A 13,074-nucleotide genomic window follows, 5' to 3' on the forward strand; every position below is an offset into this window, starting at 1 on the left:
GTGATATTTGTAAATTGTCTTTCTAAATGTTTCGTTAGCATGTTGCTAATGTACTGTTAAATGTGGTTAAAGTTACCAACGTTTCTTACTGTATTCGCGGAGACAAGAGCCGTCGGTATTTTCATTTTTAAACACTTGCACAACTTCATTCTTTATAAATCTCTCCAAACAGTGTAGCATTAGCCAGTTAGCCACAGAGCATACTATCAAATTCATTCAGAATCAAATGTAAACATCCAAATAAATACTATACTCACATGATCCGATCCATGCATGCAGCATGCATGACAAACATCTTGTAAAGATCCATTTGAGGGTTAAACTAGCTCATGACCAACTAATAAACCAGCTCAAATCAGGTGCCATGCTTCATAACATACCACAGCATATGCTGGTTTTTTCAACAGGGTACCCCTTTAAGTTAAAAATGCCTTGACCCAGGATTAAACATTGTGTGATGAAGCATGAGTGATGCAATACTTAAAAATAGTCAGCAACTAAGCAGTTAACTGCTTCAGCATGCTCTTTATATGTTCCATCCTTTGTTCTGTGAATGACTAACACAAAAATCAACACAAAAATTCCCCTGCGTGTTATAACAGTTCAGTAATGACTGATTGTAAGTAGGAACCAATCCATCAAACGGAGAAGTAATCTCAGAGTGACAGGAGCAGTTCCACTCCTCTGCGCAGTCTATCGGATTGATGGAAATGCTTCTCGATGTAATGCATAACTGCTGACCTGCCCCGGCAGAACGGCTCGTCCAATACACTTCAGCCCAATGAGATCCTGAGACTAACACACTGTGGGGAACATTGAAAAGGCTCATCAGCTTGCAAGCCGTCTAACATATAACTGTATAAAAGCAACACTGTAATCTGGTTTCAGTAGGAAAGGAACATTTATTGACATGTTTCATTTTGTAAAGCACATTCATTACTACATTACGGTTTTGTTATAGGATTAGTTCACCCAAAAATGACAGTTATTTAATTAGTCATGTCATTTCAAATCTGTATGTTTTTTCTTCTTCTGTGGAACACAAAAGGAGAGATTAATAAATGTACTGGTTTCTCATTTCCATTCAATTTTAAATTAAAAAGGACTGGACCTTTCAAGCTTTAGAAATTTAGAGATTCAAATGCTCTATAAAGTGGTCCATACAATTTTTGTGCCATATTTCAAGTCTTCTGAAGCCATACGATATTATCTTTGTGTGAGGAACTGTGCAAAATTTGCTATTTATTGATGATCTTTCCCTACACTGAGCTCAAGTTAACCACTATGACCAAGTCATTGAGTAAACAGGATGCGAGAACCAGATCTGTCTGATTTGTGAACAAATCATTCAAAGATTTGTAATGTTTCTCAATTCAGAAGACTCAAAAGAATAGACTCTCAGCATGCCAAAGAGAACAAAAGCTTATTTTCAGTGAGTCACATCTTACATTTTCATATCGCATCAAAGAACTGGTGCAAAATGTTATATTGTCTGCTTTTATAATACTTTAGGTTTTTGAAGCTCCAGTCCCAGTTCATTGTGATTGCATGAAAAAAGGAGATCAGCATATTATTGAAAATTCCTTTTTTTGTTCTCCGTGAAAGAAAGATATATATATAGGTTTGGGAAAACATGAGGGTGAGTACATTTTTGGATGAACTAGTCATTTAAGAAATTAATACAATTATTAATCAAAGAGGAATTTTCCTAATCTAGTTGTCCAATAATCCTGGCATTGTATAATATAAATATTGTTGTCTCCTGGATGAATTGCTTTTGTTCCTCTTTTGTAAGTTGCTTTGGATAAAAGTGTTTGCTAAATGCAACCATTTAAAAGTACATGTAAAATCAACTTGAATAATGATAAAAAAATGTGAAGTCTAGAGCAGAATAGTGACACATAGCTCTTATTCTCCTCCTTTCATTCATTGTAATGAAATTATAGCTGAAAAAAAGTGATTCATCCTTTCAGGCAAAATTGTGAACATGTTCAAATGTCAAGAAGCATATGTCTCTCCAGTCATTTCAGGTTCTGCAGCCTACGCAGTTGCTGCACTGGACATTTAATAACCACGTTAACGTGTTTGTTCTAGCACCTTTTTCTTTTGCACTCGTTACGTAAAGTCAATTCCTGGAGTTTTCCAGAAGCCGAATAAATTAAATTAGGGCTGGGCGGTGTGATGGTATATAACGATGGTAGAAATGACTCCCAGCAGGTCAAAGTATTCCTGTAGGACACTCTGACACAAGGATGAACCCTCTCCTTCTGCCCAAGGGTTAAAGTCCATCAGGTGAGAAGACGGTGAGGGGTTTGAAGGAGTTAAACGAGGATCGTCGAGGCTTCAAGCCCAGCGCTGATCAGCACTCAGTGATGCAGGAGGAGGAGGAAGAGGAAGGAGGAGCGAACAGAGCAGCTGAGCCTTTCTGCTTTCAGTCTCTCATCAGCGTGTGCCAGAGCAGTTTCCTTTGCTGTGCTTCTCTGAGAAACACACACACACCAGAACGCTCTTCATTACTGGTTGGGGGAGAGTGCTGAATCCTTTTCTCTCTCTGCTTGGATCATGCTGCCCTGGAAAAGGAGTAAGTTTTTGCTGGTGGAGAATGAGTCCAAAAGCAAGCCAAAAAGTCTTGGAGCCGGGCTGACCTACCATTCTTTGCTGTCGACTTTGCTTCACTCTTGCCCGGACCTCGTTCCAGACTGCCCATTCCAGTGGCTGGGAAGTGTCTTCCACAGCAAACGGCAGAAAGTGGAGCTCAATAAAGAGGAACCCACCTACAAGGTGCGTTACCTGGGCAGCGCGGTCACCATCATGGCTAAAGGCGAGGACTGTACGCAGGAGGCGGTGGCCAAGATTTGGACTCGCAGCAACTACGGCGAACAGAGCGCCAAGATGAAGCTCACCGTCGGGCCTCACGGCATTCGCATGGGGGCGGATAGAGGTGGCAAAAAGAAGCCCGTTCACCTCTATTCCCTCAACCGCATCACATACTGCACAGCTGACCCCTTTCGCCCCAAGATTTTTGCTTGGATTTACAGGCATCAGGTGAAGAATAAAGCAGTTGTGCTACGCTGCCATGCTGTCCTGTTGCCGAAGGCAGAAAAGGCCAGAGCGTTAGCGCTCAGCCTGTACCAAAACTCAACGTCCGCATTCACGGAGTTCAAGCGGCTAAAGCGCCAATCCGACTTCCGTCATTGCCAACAGCAGCTGTTGGGCGAAGACATTGTGCCTCTTATGCCTCTTCGGAGACTCCTAAATGGCCAATGCCACTACCAGCCACCTACAGAAAAGCCTGGGAGTGCAACACGGCTCTCTTCGATTACTGAGGAAGAGGAGGAGGAGGAGGAGGACCGACAGGGGGATGCGCAATCCAACGCCACCACGACAAACGCCGTAACATCCGGTCCCCCTCCAGAGAAAGATCTGGGGAAGATCGTAAATAGACTAGACGAGGTTTCGATTACCAGCTGGGATGAAGCACAGATGACTATCAGCACTCTGGTGTGAGGTCACACGGATACAGTTTAGCGCCCTCACCTTTGAGCCTCTGTCCTGTCGCCTTTCCTGCCAACCCACTCTGTCTGGTACGTCCATTGATGCACCGTGAAACAGCCCTCCAAAACTCGGGGTAAGGACCGTTGGCACTCGCGAATGCTGCCTGCAGAGGAAGCGTTCCATGAGATGCATGGAGAGGGAGAGCAAGTACAAGCACAATACAAGGAGGACCACAGGTACACCAATCATTCGGAGTTGGTCGAGAGCTTACACCGAAAAGCCTTTATCTACCCCCGACATCGAGCAAAGCTTAAACTGCTCACCCAAAGACAATAAAGCATTCATCTCGTACTCAAGCCACCAAGTGATTTTTTTTTTTTTTTGGTTGAGTACTTGCCAAGTGCTTTAGACTGATGGACTATAAGAAGGATCCTTAAAATGTGACTTTTTGTACGGCCAGTCTGTCTTTTGATGTTCGTAACTGTCCCCCGGTGACCTCTCTCTACAGGCTCAGCTTCAATGGGATGCGGTTAAAGCTGGTTTATTGGCACTGGGAGCAGCACTAATGAATTAAACCATAACTTAGGAATCGAGCCATTGACTTGACATGTTTACTGCTACCATTCGTCATAGCTCTGCTAATCAGTAATGCATAACAAGTGGAGGCATCACCTGTGATGTTTGAGATGGGCCTTTTAAAATGTTTTTAAATGGTATCAATTTTACACTGTGATTTGTCTGGGACCAATGGCAGCAACGTATCTTGTGTTTATATAAAAGAGCATTTGTAATTTATGCTGAATTTGTGTTGGTGTAATGTGGTAGTCATAAAAACTCATTTTTATGCCGTTCACATGAAGGTCGTAGCTTCCATCTGTCAACCCTGGCATGTGTTTTGTAATTTCAGTGCAACGTATTAATCTTCTGGAAACTGATTGGGGAAAACGGTGAAACATTTTTCTAATACTAACATCTTTTTCTGCACAATGGAACACTGTCAGTGTGAAAAATTGCATAATAAAAATGTTTGCTTATATTAATTATGAATTTTTAGAGCCCCAGCTTTCTATTTATTTCATCTCGGGAATATCGGATTGAGTTTATTTGAAGGATTTGAAAATGCGAACTGCTGATTTTCAGGCTGTATTTCAAAAGATCATTTCTAGCTTAAATAAATATTTAATTCAAAGAAAATGAAAAAAAAATCCATTGACATCCTGTGAGTGGGCTGTGGAAGGAACTGATTTCATCTGTTGCTGAGGGGCATTTAGCTTTTCCCTCAAAGTGAGGCAATTAATCAGCCGATTGAATTGTACAGAATGTGAGCATAAAACACCTGGGCAGGCAGCGCAGAGCTTTCAGCTTGACATGAAATCATCCAGAAGAGCCTTCAACAGCCTCTCAGCGCATAGTTGATTACAGCGAACAAAAGGACAAGCGCATAAATACACAAAATTCCATAAGATCTGCATCAAATTCACCACAACAAGATCTGCTTCTTGAAGTGCAGTTGAAAACGGTTTCAGTAGTGGTGCTTGCTAGGACAAATATCACGATTGCTATTGCTCATACTTAGGGTTAGGCAATTGATTAACTCGTTCCACACCGGTTGTGCTGTGGGTATGATTTATTCCTCAAATCATGTGATTTGTGAGGAGACTTGTGCTATTAGTTTTCTAAGTGATTATACCTGCAATTTTCGATAAAGTCCCATAGAGTTATGTTGAAGGACCCAAGCCACATCTAGAGACTTGAGGGTGGATTATTGACTATTATAGCCAGTAAGAAACCACCGAGCAATCAACCAGAACACCTATGAAACTGCATAGCTACACCTTGGCAATCATATACAAAACCCATTGTGGCACCACTTACCATTTTCTACATTAAATGTGCCAATGTAGTTTGTTTTGTGGTTTATTTAGTTTACAGCACCAGATACATTTTTAAATTATAAAACTTAAATTATTTGAGGTAGTGTAGGATGCTTTAGGTGACTTGTTAAGTTATCTTAATTTGACTGAGTGGATAGAAGTAAAAAAAATGCTTACTTTTTTTTTAGTGGTCTTTATTTTTTAACAGATATTTGAGGGATTTTTAACAGAAATGAACGAGGCAGAGAGAGAAAGAGAGAGAGAGAGATGTGTCAACAACACATACAGTCAGAAAATGATGTCCAGATGGCAGCAGAAAGGTGCATTATGAGAGGAACACACATTTTACATGATTGTGAAGCATGTGTTTCACAAGTATTATTTTGACAAATTCTGTCTTTTGCTTTCTCTGATGTTGTGCTTTATGTTTCGTGCTTTAATTCTGTATGCTGCTATTTTCATTTTGTGTTTGGAAAACAAAAGGAGTTAATATATGACTTAAACCCTTGGTTTCACAGACAAGGTCCCAGGCTAAAATGCATGTTTGAGCTGGTGTAACTGAAAGCAACTTGCACTGACATATCCTAAAATATCTCATTGCCATTGTTTTGTCTCAAGATGCACACCAGTAATGTATTTTTCTAAGGCGCGCACCTTTTTTAAAGCTACTTACATGTCCTTAATTGAACTAAGGCCTAGCTTAATCTAAACCTTGTCTGTGAAACCAGGCCTAAATCTACTGTAGTGCACAACTCATACAGTCTGCTTTTATAATGATTTTAGAGCTTGACAAATGTGGTCAATAACTGTTGTTTTATAAAAATGTGTTGTATATATATAAAAGAAAACTCTTCAAAATTTCTCTTGTGTGTACCAAAGAAGGAAAAAAAAACTGGTAACACTTTACTTAAAGCCCTTATGTATAATGCATTATAAAGGTATTCATAATGTATGCTATAATGCATTACATCTTTTTATAAATAACTGTAACCAAAGATAAAATGCCTTATAATATTTGCAGATTCTGAAATTGGTTGTTTGTCATGTATTTTTTCAATGCATTATACTTTCTAAATGTGTATTAATGAATAGATAAGTATTATAAAGTATTATAAATGTGGTTACATTATTCATCAGACCATATAATGCATTATAAGGTGCATTATAAGGCATAATTAATGAATTAAAATACTTAAAGGCTCTAATTAAAGTGTTAAAAATGGGTTTTGACCAAATATGAGGATGAGTTCATTTTTTGGTGAACTATTCCTAATAAGGTTGAGTTAACACACTACTTTTAAAAAGTTTGCGGTCAGTAAGATATTCTTTGTCATTTCATTCAAATGTGCCAATAAAGATATTTATAATGTTAAAAATTATTTCTATTTCAAATAAATGTTGTTCTTTTGAATTTTCTGTATTCATCAAAGAATCCTGAAAAAAAAAAAAGTTTTGCAGTTTACACAAGCTGCACAACTGTTTTCAACATTGATATTAAGAAATGTTTCTTGAGCAGCAAATCAGCATGTTAGAATGATTTCTGAAGGATCACGTGACAGAAATACATTACATTTTAAAATATAAATCGTAATAATACTTGTTGGGCATAAGAGACTTCTTTCAAAGACATTGAACAAATCCTGTATTTATGTGTCTAGGTATATGACAGATTGACATCCTGATCTGGAAATGTATTGGCTGTGATGGACACCATTTTGTCCCTGGGATGGGATTCTGTAAGTGTAATCTCACCTCTAACTCTCTAACTGTTAGAAAATGTAAGTGTGGGTTTGAGTGACACAATAATGGGAGTGAAGGGTGTAACTTCTCTCCTGTAAGCCTCAATGAAAGTGTTAATAGCCTCCTCTGGAGGCACAGAGGGGAACAAGGTGTGCTGGGCCGGGACATACAGGATCAATGAGCCATCTTTCAGGCATACAGGTAGAGAGAGCGATAAAAAGGATGACAGCACAGTTCCAGGTGTGGGTGTGTGTGTGTGTTTAAAAGCGAGAGATAAAGAGAGAGACTTGCATTTGTATTCCTCAGCAGCACTGTTCTTCTTCCCTTGAACAGCAGTGCTGTATTCTGCATTATTACTTCTAAACACACACTGTGCCAGATCAAATTCCCTGAAGGTTCAATCATAAATAGTTAATTCCCTGAGAAATATTTGCGCAAATAGTTACAGAGCAAAGATGTTTGCTCTATTCAAATGTAGTTAAGCAGTGCTTTTATAGTGTTTAGCTGCTAAATAAACATGGTTTTATTTAAATCTCCAAAACAAATTGTCAAATAAAAGGCCAAATAAGACAAACCTGATTGATTTTCTGAACAGATCTGGAAACAGAGTACAGAACTCAAGGTGGTTTGGTAGAAACTGTTTATGCATTATTTTAAAGTCATCAAGAAAATATAAGAAATATGTTTTTAAGAACCAAATATGTCACTCATGACAATTTGAGAGAGTTGATGAACTGGTATGATATTGTATGACTTGGCTTGCATGAAATGTTACACTACCATTCAAAAGTTTGGGGTCGGTAAGGTTTTTTTATGTTTTTGATAGAAGTCTCATATGTTCTCCTATTTATTTGATCAAAAACACAGTAAAACAGTAATATTGTGAAGTATTATTACAGTTTAATCAATAATCCTTCAGAAATCATTCTAATATGCTGATTTTTTTATAATAAAAACAATATAAATGTCTTTACTGTCACTTTAAAAAAAAAATATCTTACTGACCCCTAACGGTAGTGTCTATAATGAGGATTCCTGTAGCTCAAACAGTAGAGCATGGTGCTAGCAATGAACTGACAGTCTTAAAATTTACTTCAACATGCATTCCTGATATTATTGTGCGTGCTTTCCAAAGGAATAAATGTCTCCAAGATGACTTCCTATTTGAAAATGCGTCAAATTATGGAAGTAAAATGAGTAGAAAAATGCATTTATGTTAATTTTAGATCTTTATTTAAATAAGGATAATAATAGATTCAAAAGGAAGGCAATGCAATTCTACCACACAAAATCGTTGCATGAAATTAGATTGCCTGCAGTACAATTGTTATGCAACGCTATCATAAATCAGGCCAAAAAAAACCTGTCCACGCTGAACCAACAGTGTCCAAGCTAAAACAGCTTAACTGTTATTAGCGCTACAGAGCAGTATATTCCAAACAAAAGCCACCCACAAGAGACATGTGCTCACTGACACTCACAAATAAAGAGGTGCTGAATTTTGCATGACCTTTCAAAAACAGTGCTTGCACACCGTTACAACCATATATATTCCAAAGATATTATCCTCCCGTTAAGACCAGCCAACATCTGCACTGTTATAAGCTATAGAATCTGTGTGACCTGAATATTTCAGTGTTTTCATCCAAAATATTCTCTTTGCTTGTGCGTTTTCTCGACTCATATTTTTCTTTGCACACAGAACAAGATGAGGAGAAACTTTAATAGGGAGAAGATTCTTCAAAGATCAAAGCAAGACCTTTGATGTTGATGCATCGCTTGTTTTAGCATCAGCATCAAAATTTAACTGGCAGAAAAATAAAGAGAATAAGGCAGGCTCATTTGCCCCTAAGTGTCAGATGTTTGAGACTAGTAACATTTAAAGAAAACATGAAATCAAAATTGACCCATTCATTAATGCCCATTATTCATTAATAAATCACTTTCCTGCTGATGTAACAAAGTAAACTGAACTGATTTATCAGGATTTTAATCAGTCTGGAAATCCGGAAGCATGTTTAAAAGTTATGAGTTTAGTGCTTTAAATTTTGGCAAAGACTTAAGATATAAAAAGATGGTGCACTCATATTACTATGAGTGGGAGAAAATGCAATGCGGAATATGGCAGAGTAAGTCCCGCCTTCTATATAAAAGAGCCAATCACCAATTGGTAAAGTCATTGCATCACTGCAGCTGCCTTTAGAAGCTCTATTTGCTGTCGAAACAGTCATTGTTCTGAGCAAATTGGCTGGTCTAGTCTGAAAGATGCCATTTTTTGGCATGATTTGTGCATTTTAAGGAGATATACATGTGTTATATAAAGACACCTATAAATGTTTATATTTAAAGACCCAGTTATATTGTGATAAAAATTGAAAGTGAAAAAGTGAAATATTATCTGGAAAACTTTTACCAAATTTACAAGTCAAGTCAAGTCATCTTCATTTATATAGTGCTTTTCACAATTGTTTCAAAGCAGCTTCACAGTGACAATAGGAAAATTATTATCAAGCTAAAGTTTGTTTTTGATTGAATCACTTCCGTTGTAGAATTCGTTAATTATTACTTTAATAATGACACCGTTTAAATGACACCTTTCCTACTGAAAACCAAATACCTTTAATGCATTCTTGCCGCTCATTTACGTGTTTAGTCTATAGGTTTGCATGTTTGAGTGTGTATGTGCGCAGAAGCTTGGTCTTAATAGTAATAATTTAATCTAGGGTGCATTCCCAGGTTTAAGCATCTCTGGACAAGACTTTCCACCAACATGGTCATCTCGAATTCCAATATGACACAGTCTACGATCGCCAGCTGGCCTGCGAATCTACTGACGTAAATTTCAGCATTGGAGAGCTAATTATGAGCTTGATAGTGTGAAACAGAGGGCCTGCACTAAACTAGCCCCTGTTGTGCTAATATCCTCAATTATCCTGCTAACATTAGTGACACTGATGTCGCCTTTTAAATGTCAGCACTCTAGCAAAGAGCCAAACACTTATTCAGCACTGAGTCATAATGACCTCACAGACCCTGCCAACAAGCATCGTCCAATCAAACAATCCTCTGCCACATTGATTTATAATTACTGATACTTGCTAAGGCAAACATCGTTAAAACTATTGCTCAAACTTTGGGTCTGGGGTTTGTGGAAATCCTAAGCATTAAATACAGGTGCATCTGTTTATTTTTTCATGCAGTTGTTGAAAAGAGATGTGATGTGCTATTATTAAGACTTATGATTGCTTGGCAGACAATATAACAGGATCATGCATCAGACAGATGCATCCATCAGTAAACACTGGGGAAAAAGGCCCTAATTAGTAAATTATGTGTACTTTATTATTATGCAATCCTCCCTCACCTCATTGCTGGGCACGTTTTATTACTTTTCTGTGAAAAACAATATATTGGATTAGGTCTTATGACATGCTCCTCCTCTGGGTGAAATCCAGTACCTCAGCTGATGCAATAACACACGGTCTCTTTCCAATAAGATTTTTGCAGAACATTTTCTACCTCTGGCAAGAGCTTTCAGATATTTCTCTGATTGCCGCTTTGAGACATGCAGCTCTTAAACCCTTTATGCGTTTCAGAGAGAAAAATCGGGATGACTTTGAAATGCATGCAAAAAACCTTTATCAAAAAGCTCCAACTGCCTCTGGGTTGATCTCATTGGCTGCAAAGCAGCAATGAAACCTGCAGCCAAAAGTTTGTGATCCCCCTCAGAGGCGGAGAAATGACATGCCTGGAGGATATACATTAATACAGACACTAATTAACAAACAGGCATGCTTAGATCCAAACTAGGTGCGAAACCACTTTTCAAGTTAGTGGGTTGTCTTGAGCGACTTTTGATATTTATGACAGCAATATTTGGGCACTGCGCTTTAATTTAAAGGGTTAAATTTAGTGACAACTTCTCTGAAAGCATTTTAGCATGCTGACAGTCTCACAGTCTATCTATACTACACAAGCATAACAACGCAGCTATTTAAATTAGTCATGACACACTGCGCTGTTTGCTTTCCATGTAGACACAATGAAAGTTACATTAAGCATACTAATGCAGTTGAGTTAACACATTAAAACTCTCCCCAGGAATTTGCATCCGTAAAGGACATCCTTTAAAGCACTGCTGCTTAAAACGTTAAAGCTAAATCTAGATACTCACTAATTATATACTAATAGCCTATGTTGTTGGTTGAGCAGCAGATCATCCTGGCCAATCCGTAATGCACTCATTTAACTCAAATTTCACAAGAGAGGAAATATTTTATTACTCTAGCTATTAAAGGGTTAGTTCACCCAAAAATGAAAATTCTGTCATTTATTACTTACCCTCATGCCGTTCCACACCCGTAAGACCTTCGTTAATCTTCGGAACACAAATTAAGATAGCAATGTCAATTCGTCTCTCAAGATCCATAAAGGTACTAAAAACATATTTAAATCAGTTCATGTGAGCACAGTGGTTCAATATTATTATTATAAAGCGACGAGAATATTTTTGGAGCGCCAAAATAACGACTTATTTAGTGATGGCCGATTTCAAAACACTGCTTCATGAAGCATCGGAGCACAAATGAATCAGTGTGTCGAATCATAATTCAGATCGCGTGTCAAACTGCCAATGGCTGAAATCACGTGACTTTGGCGCTCCGAACAGCAGATTCGATACACTGATTCATCTGTGCTCCGATGCTTCCTGAAACATTGTTTTGAAATCGGCCATCACTATATACGGTAAGTCGTTATTTTGTTATTTTTGGCGCACCAAAAATATTCTCGTCGCTTTATAATATTAATATTGATCCACTGTACTCACATGAACTGATTTAAATATGTTTTTAGTACCTTTATGGATCTTGAGAGAGGAAGTGACATTGCTTCCTATGGAGGCCTCACTGAGCCATCGGATTAAAATATCTTAATTTGTGTTCCGAAGATGAACGAAGGTCTTACGGGTGTGGAACGGCATGAGAGTAAGTAGTAATAAATGACATAATTTTCATTTTTGGGTGAACTAACCCATTAAAGTTGTCAAAAATTATGTTTTTTCCCCCCAGTTTTATTGTACTTCAGTTTGACATGCCACAATAACCATGTACGGTCTTGTAGCAGAAGTTCATTTGAGGTGTTTTGGCTTAAAGGGATAGTTCACCCTAAAATGAAAATTTTGGCATAATTTACTCACCCTCAAGTTGTTCCAAACCTGTATGAATTTCTTTCTTCTGCTGAACACAAAAGAAGATACTTTGAAGAATATGTGTAACCAAAGTATAGCTCCCCATTGTTTTCCATAGTATTGAGAAAAAATCAGTGGGTCCCATCAACAAGTTTCGTTACCGGCATTCTTCAAAATATCTTCTTTTGTGTTCAGCAAAAGAAAGAAATTCATAAAGGTTTGGAACAACTTGAGGGTGAGTAAATCATGACAGAATTTTAACAAAAGCTAAATTATTGATATAAATTGAATTCCTTTTAACTATGTCTGTAACTTTGCTTGACTTTCAGTTTCATGCAGTTGTCTCCAAGTTGCATCAAAGCTTTTTTCAAAGGTGACAGTGAATTTCACAGGAAATCAAACATAACCTCTCGACCTTGATTCAACCTCTACACTCTAATAAAATGCTCAGGTTTTCTTGGCACATAAATAAATAGATAAAAATTCAATAATAATCCTTTATAGATTCAACAGCACAGTGAGCTCTCCTCCATACAGACAAGCTGATTGAGTTAATGAGGCGGTAGAAACCTTTATTATTTCATAATATTCTGTCCTTCAGCTCTGCTCAGAGAGGTGTTTTATAATGCAACTGAATTTATTAAGACACTGGAATATGTAATATTCTCATTGGAACAGCTCAAAGCTACATTCATCCTTCATTAACCAGGTTATAAAATAGTCACTTACATAACATTTATTTCCTGTTACTAAACTTTTCTCCTGTGGCTGTTGAAT

The 13,074-nt window shown here is 37.8% G+C and overlaps 1 protein-coding gene across 1 annotated transcript; it reads left to right on the forward strand.

The window, feature by feature from the left end:
* The first annotated feature begins 901 nt into the window (after positions 1–901).
* On the forward strand, positions 902–4,542 carry fam43b (family with sequence similarity 43 member B). The gene has a single exon (XM_048179089.1). The coding sequence runs from the start codon at positions 2,563–2,565 to the stop codon at positions 3,505–3,507; it is 945 nt and encodes a 314-aa protein (XP_048035046.1). The 5' UTR covers positions 902–2,562; the 3' UTR covers positions 3,508–4,542.
* The last annotated feature ends 8,532 nt before the right edge of the window (positions 4,543–13,074 follow it).

Source organism: Megalobrama amblycephala, linkage group LG24 (genome assembly GCF_018812025.1).
Source record: "Megalobrama amblycephala isolate DHTTF-2021 linkage group LG24, ASM1881202v1, whole genome shotgun sequence".
NCBI lineage: Eukaryota > Metazoa > Chordata > Actinopteri > Cypriniformes > Xenocyprididae > Megalobrama > Megalobrama amblycephala.

Coding starts and splice junctions, on each gene's coding strand:
- fam43b (XM_048179089.1), top strand. CDS start 2,563: ATGCTGCCCTGGAAAAGGAGTAAGTTTTTGCTGGTGGAGAATGAGTCC.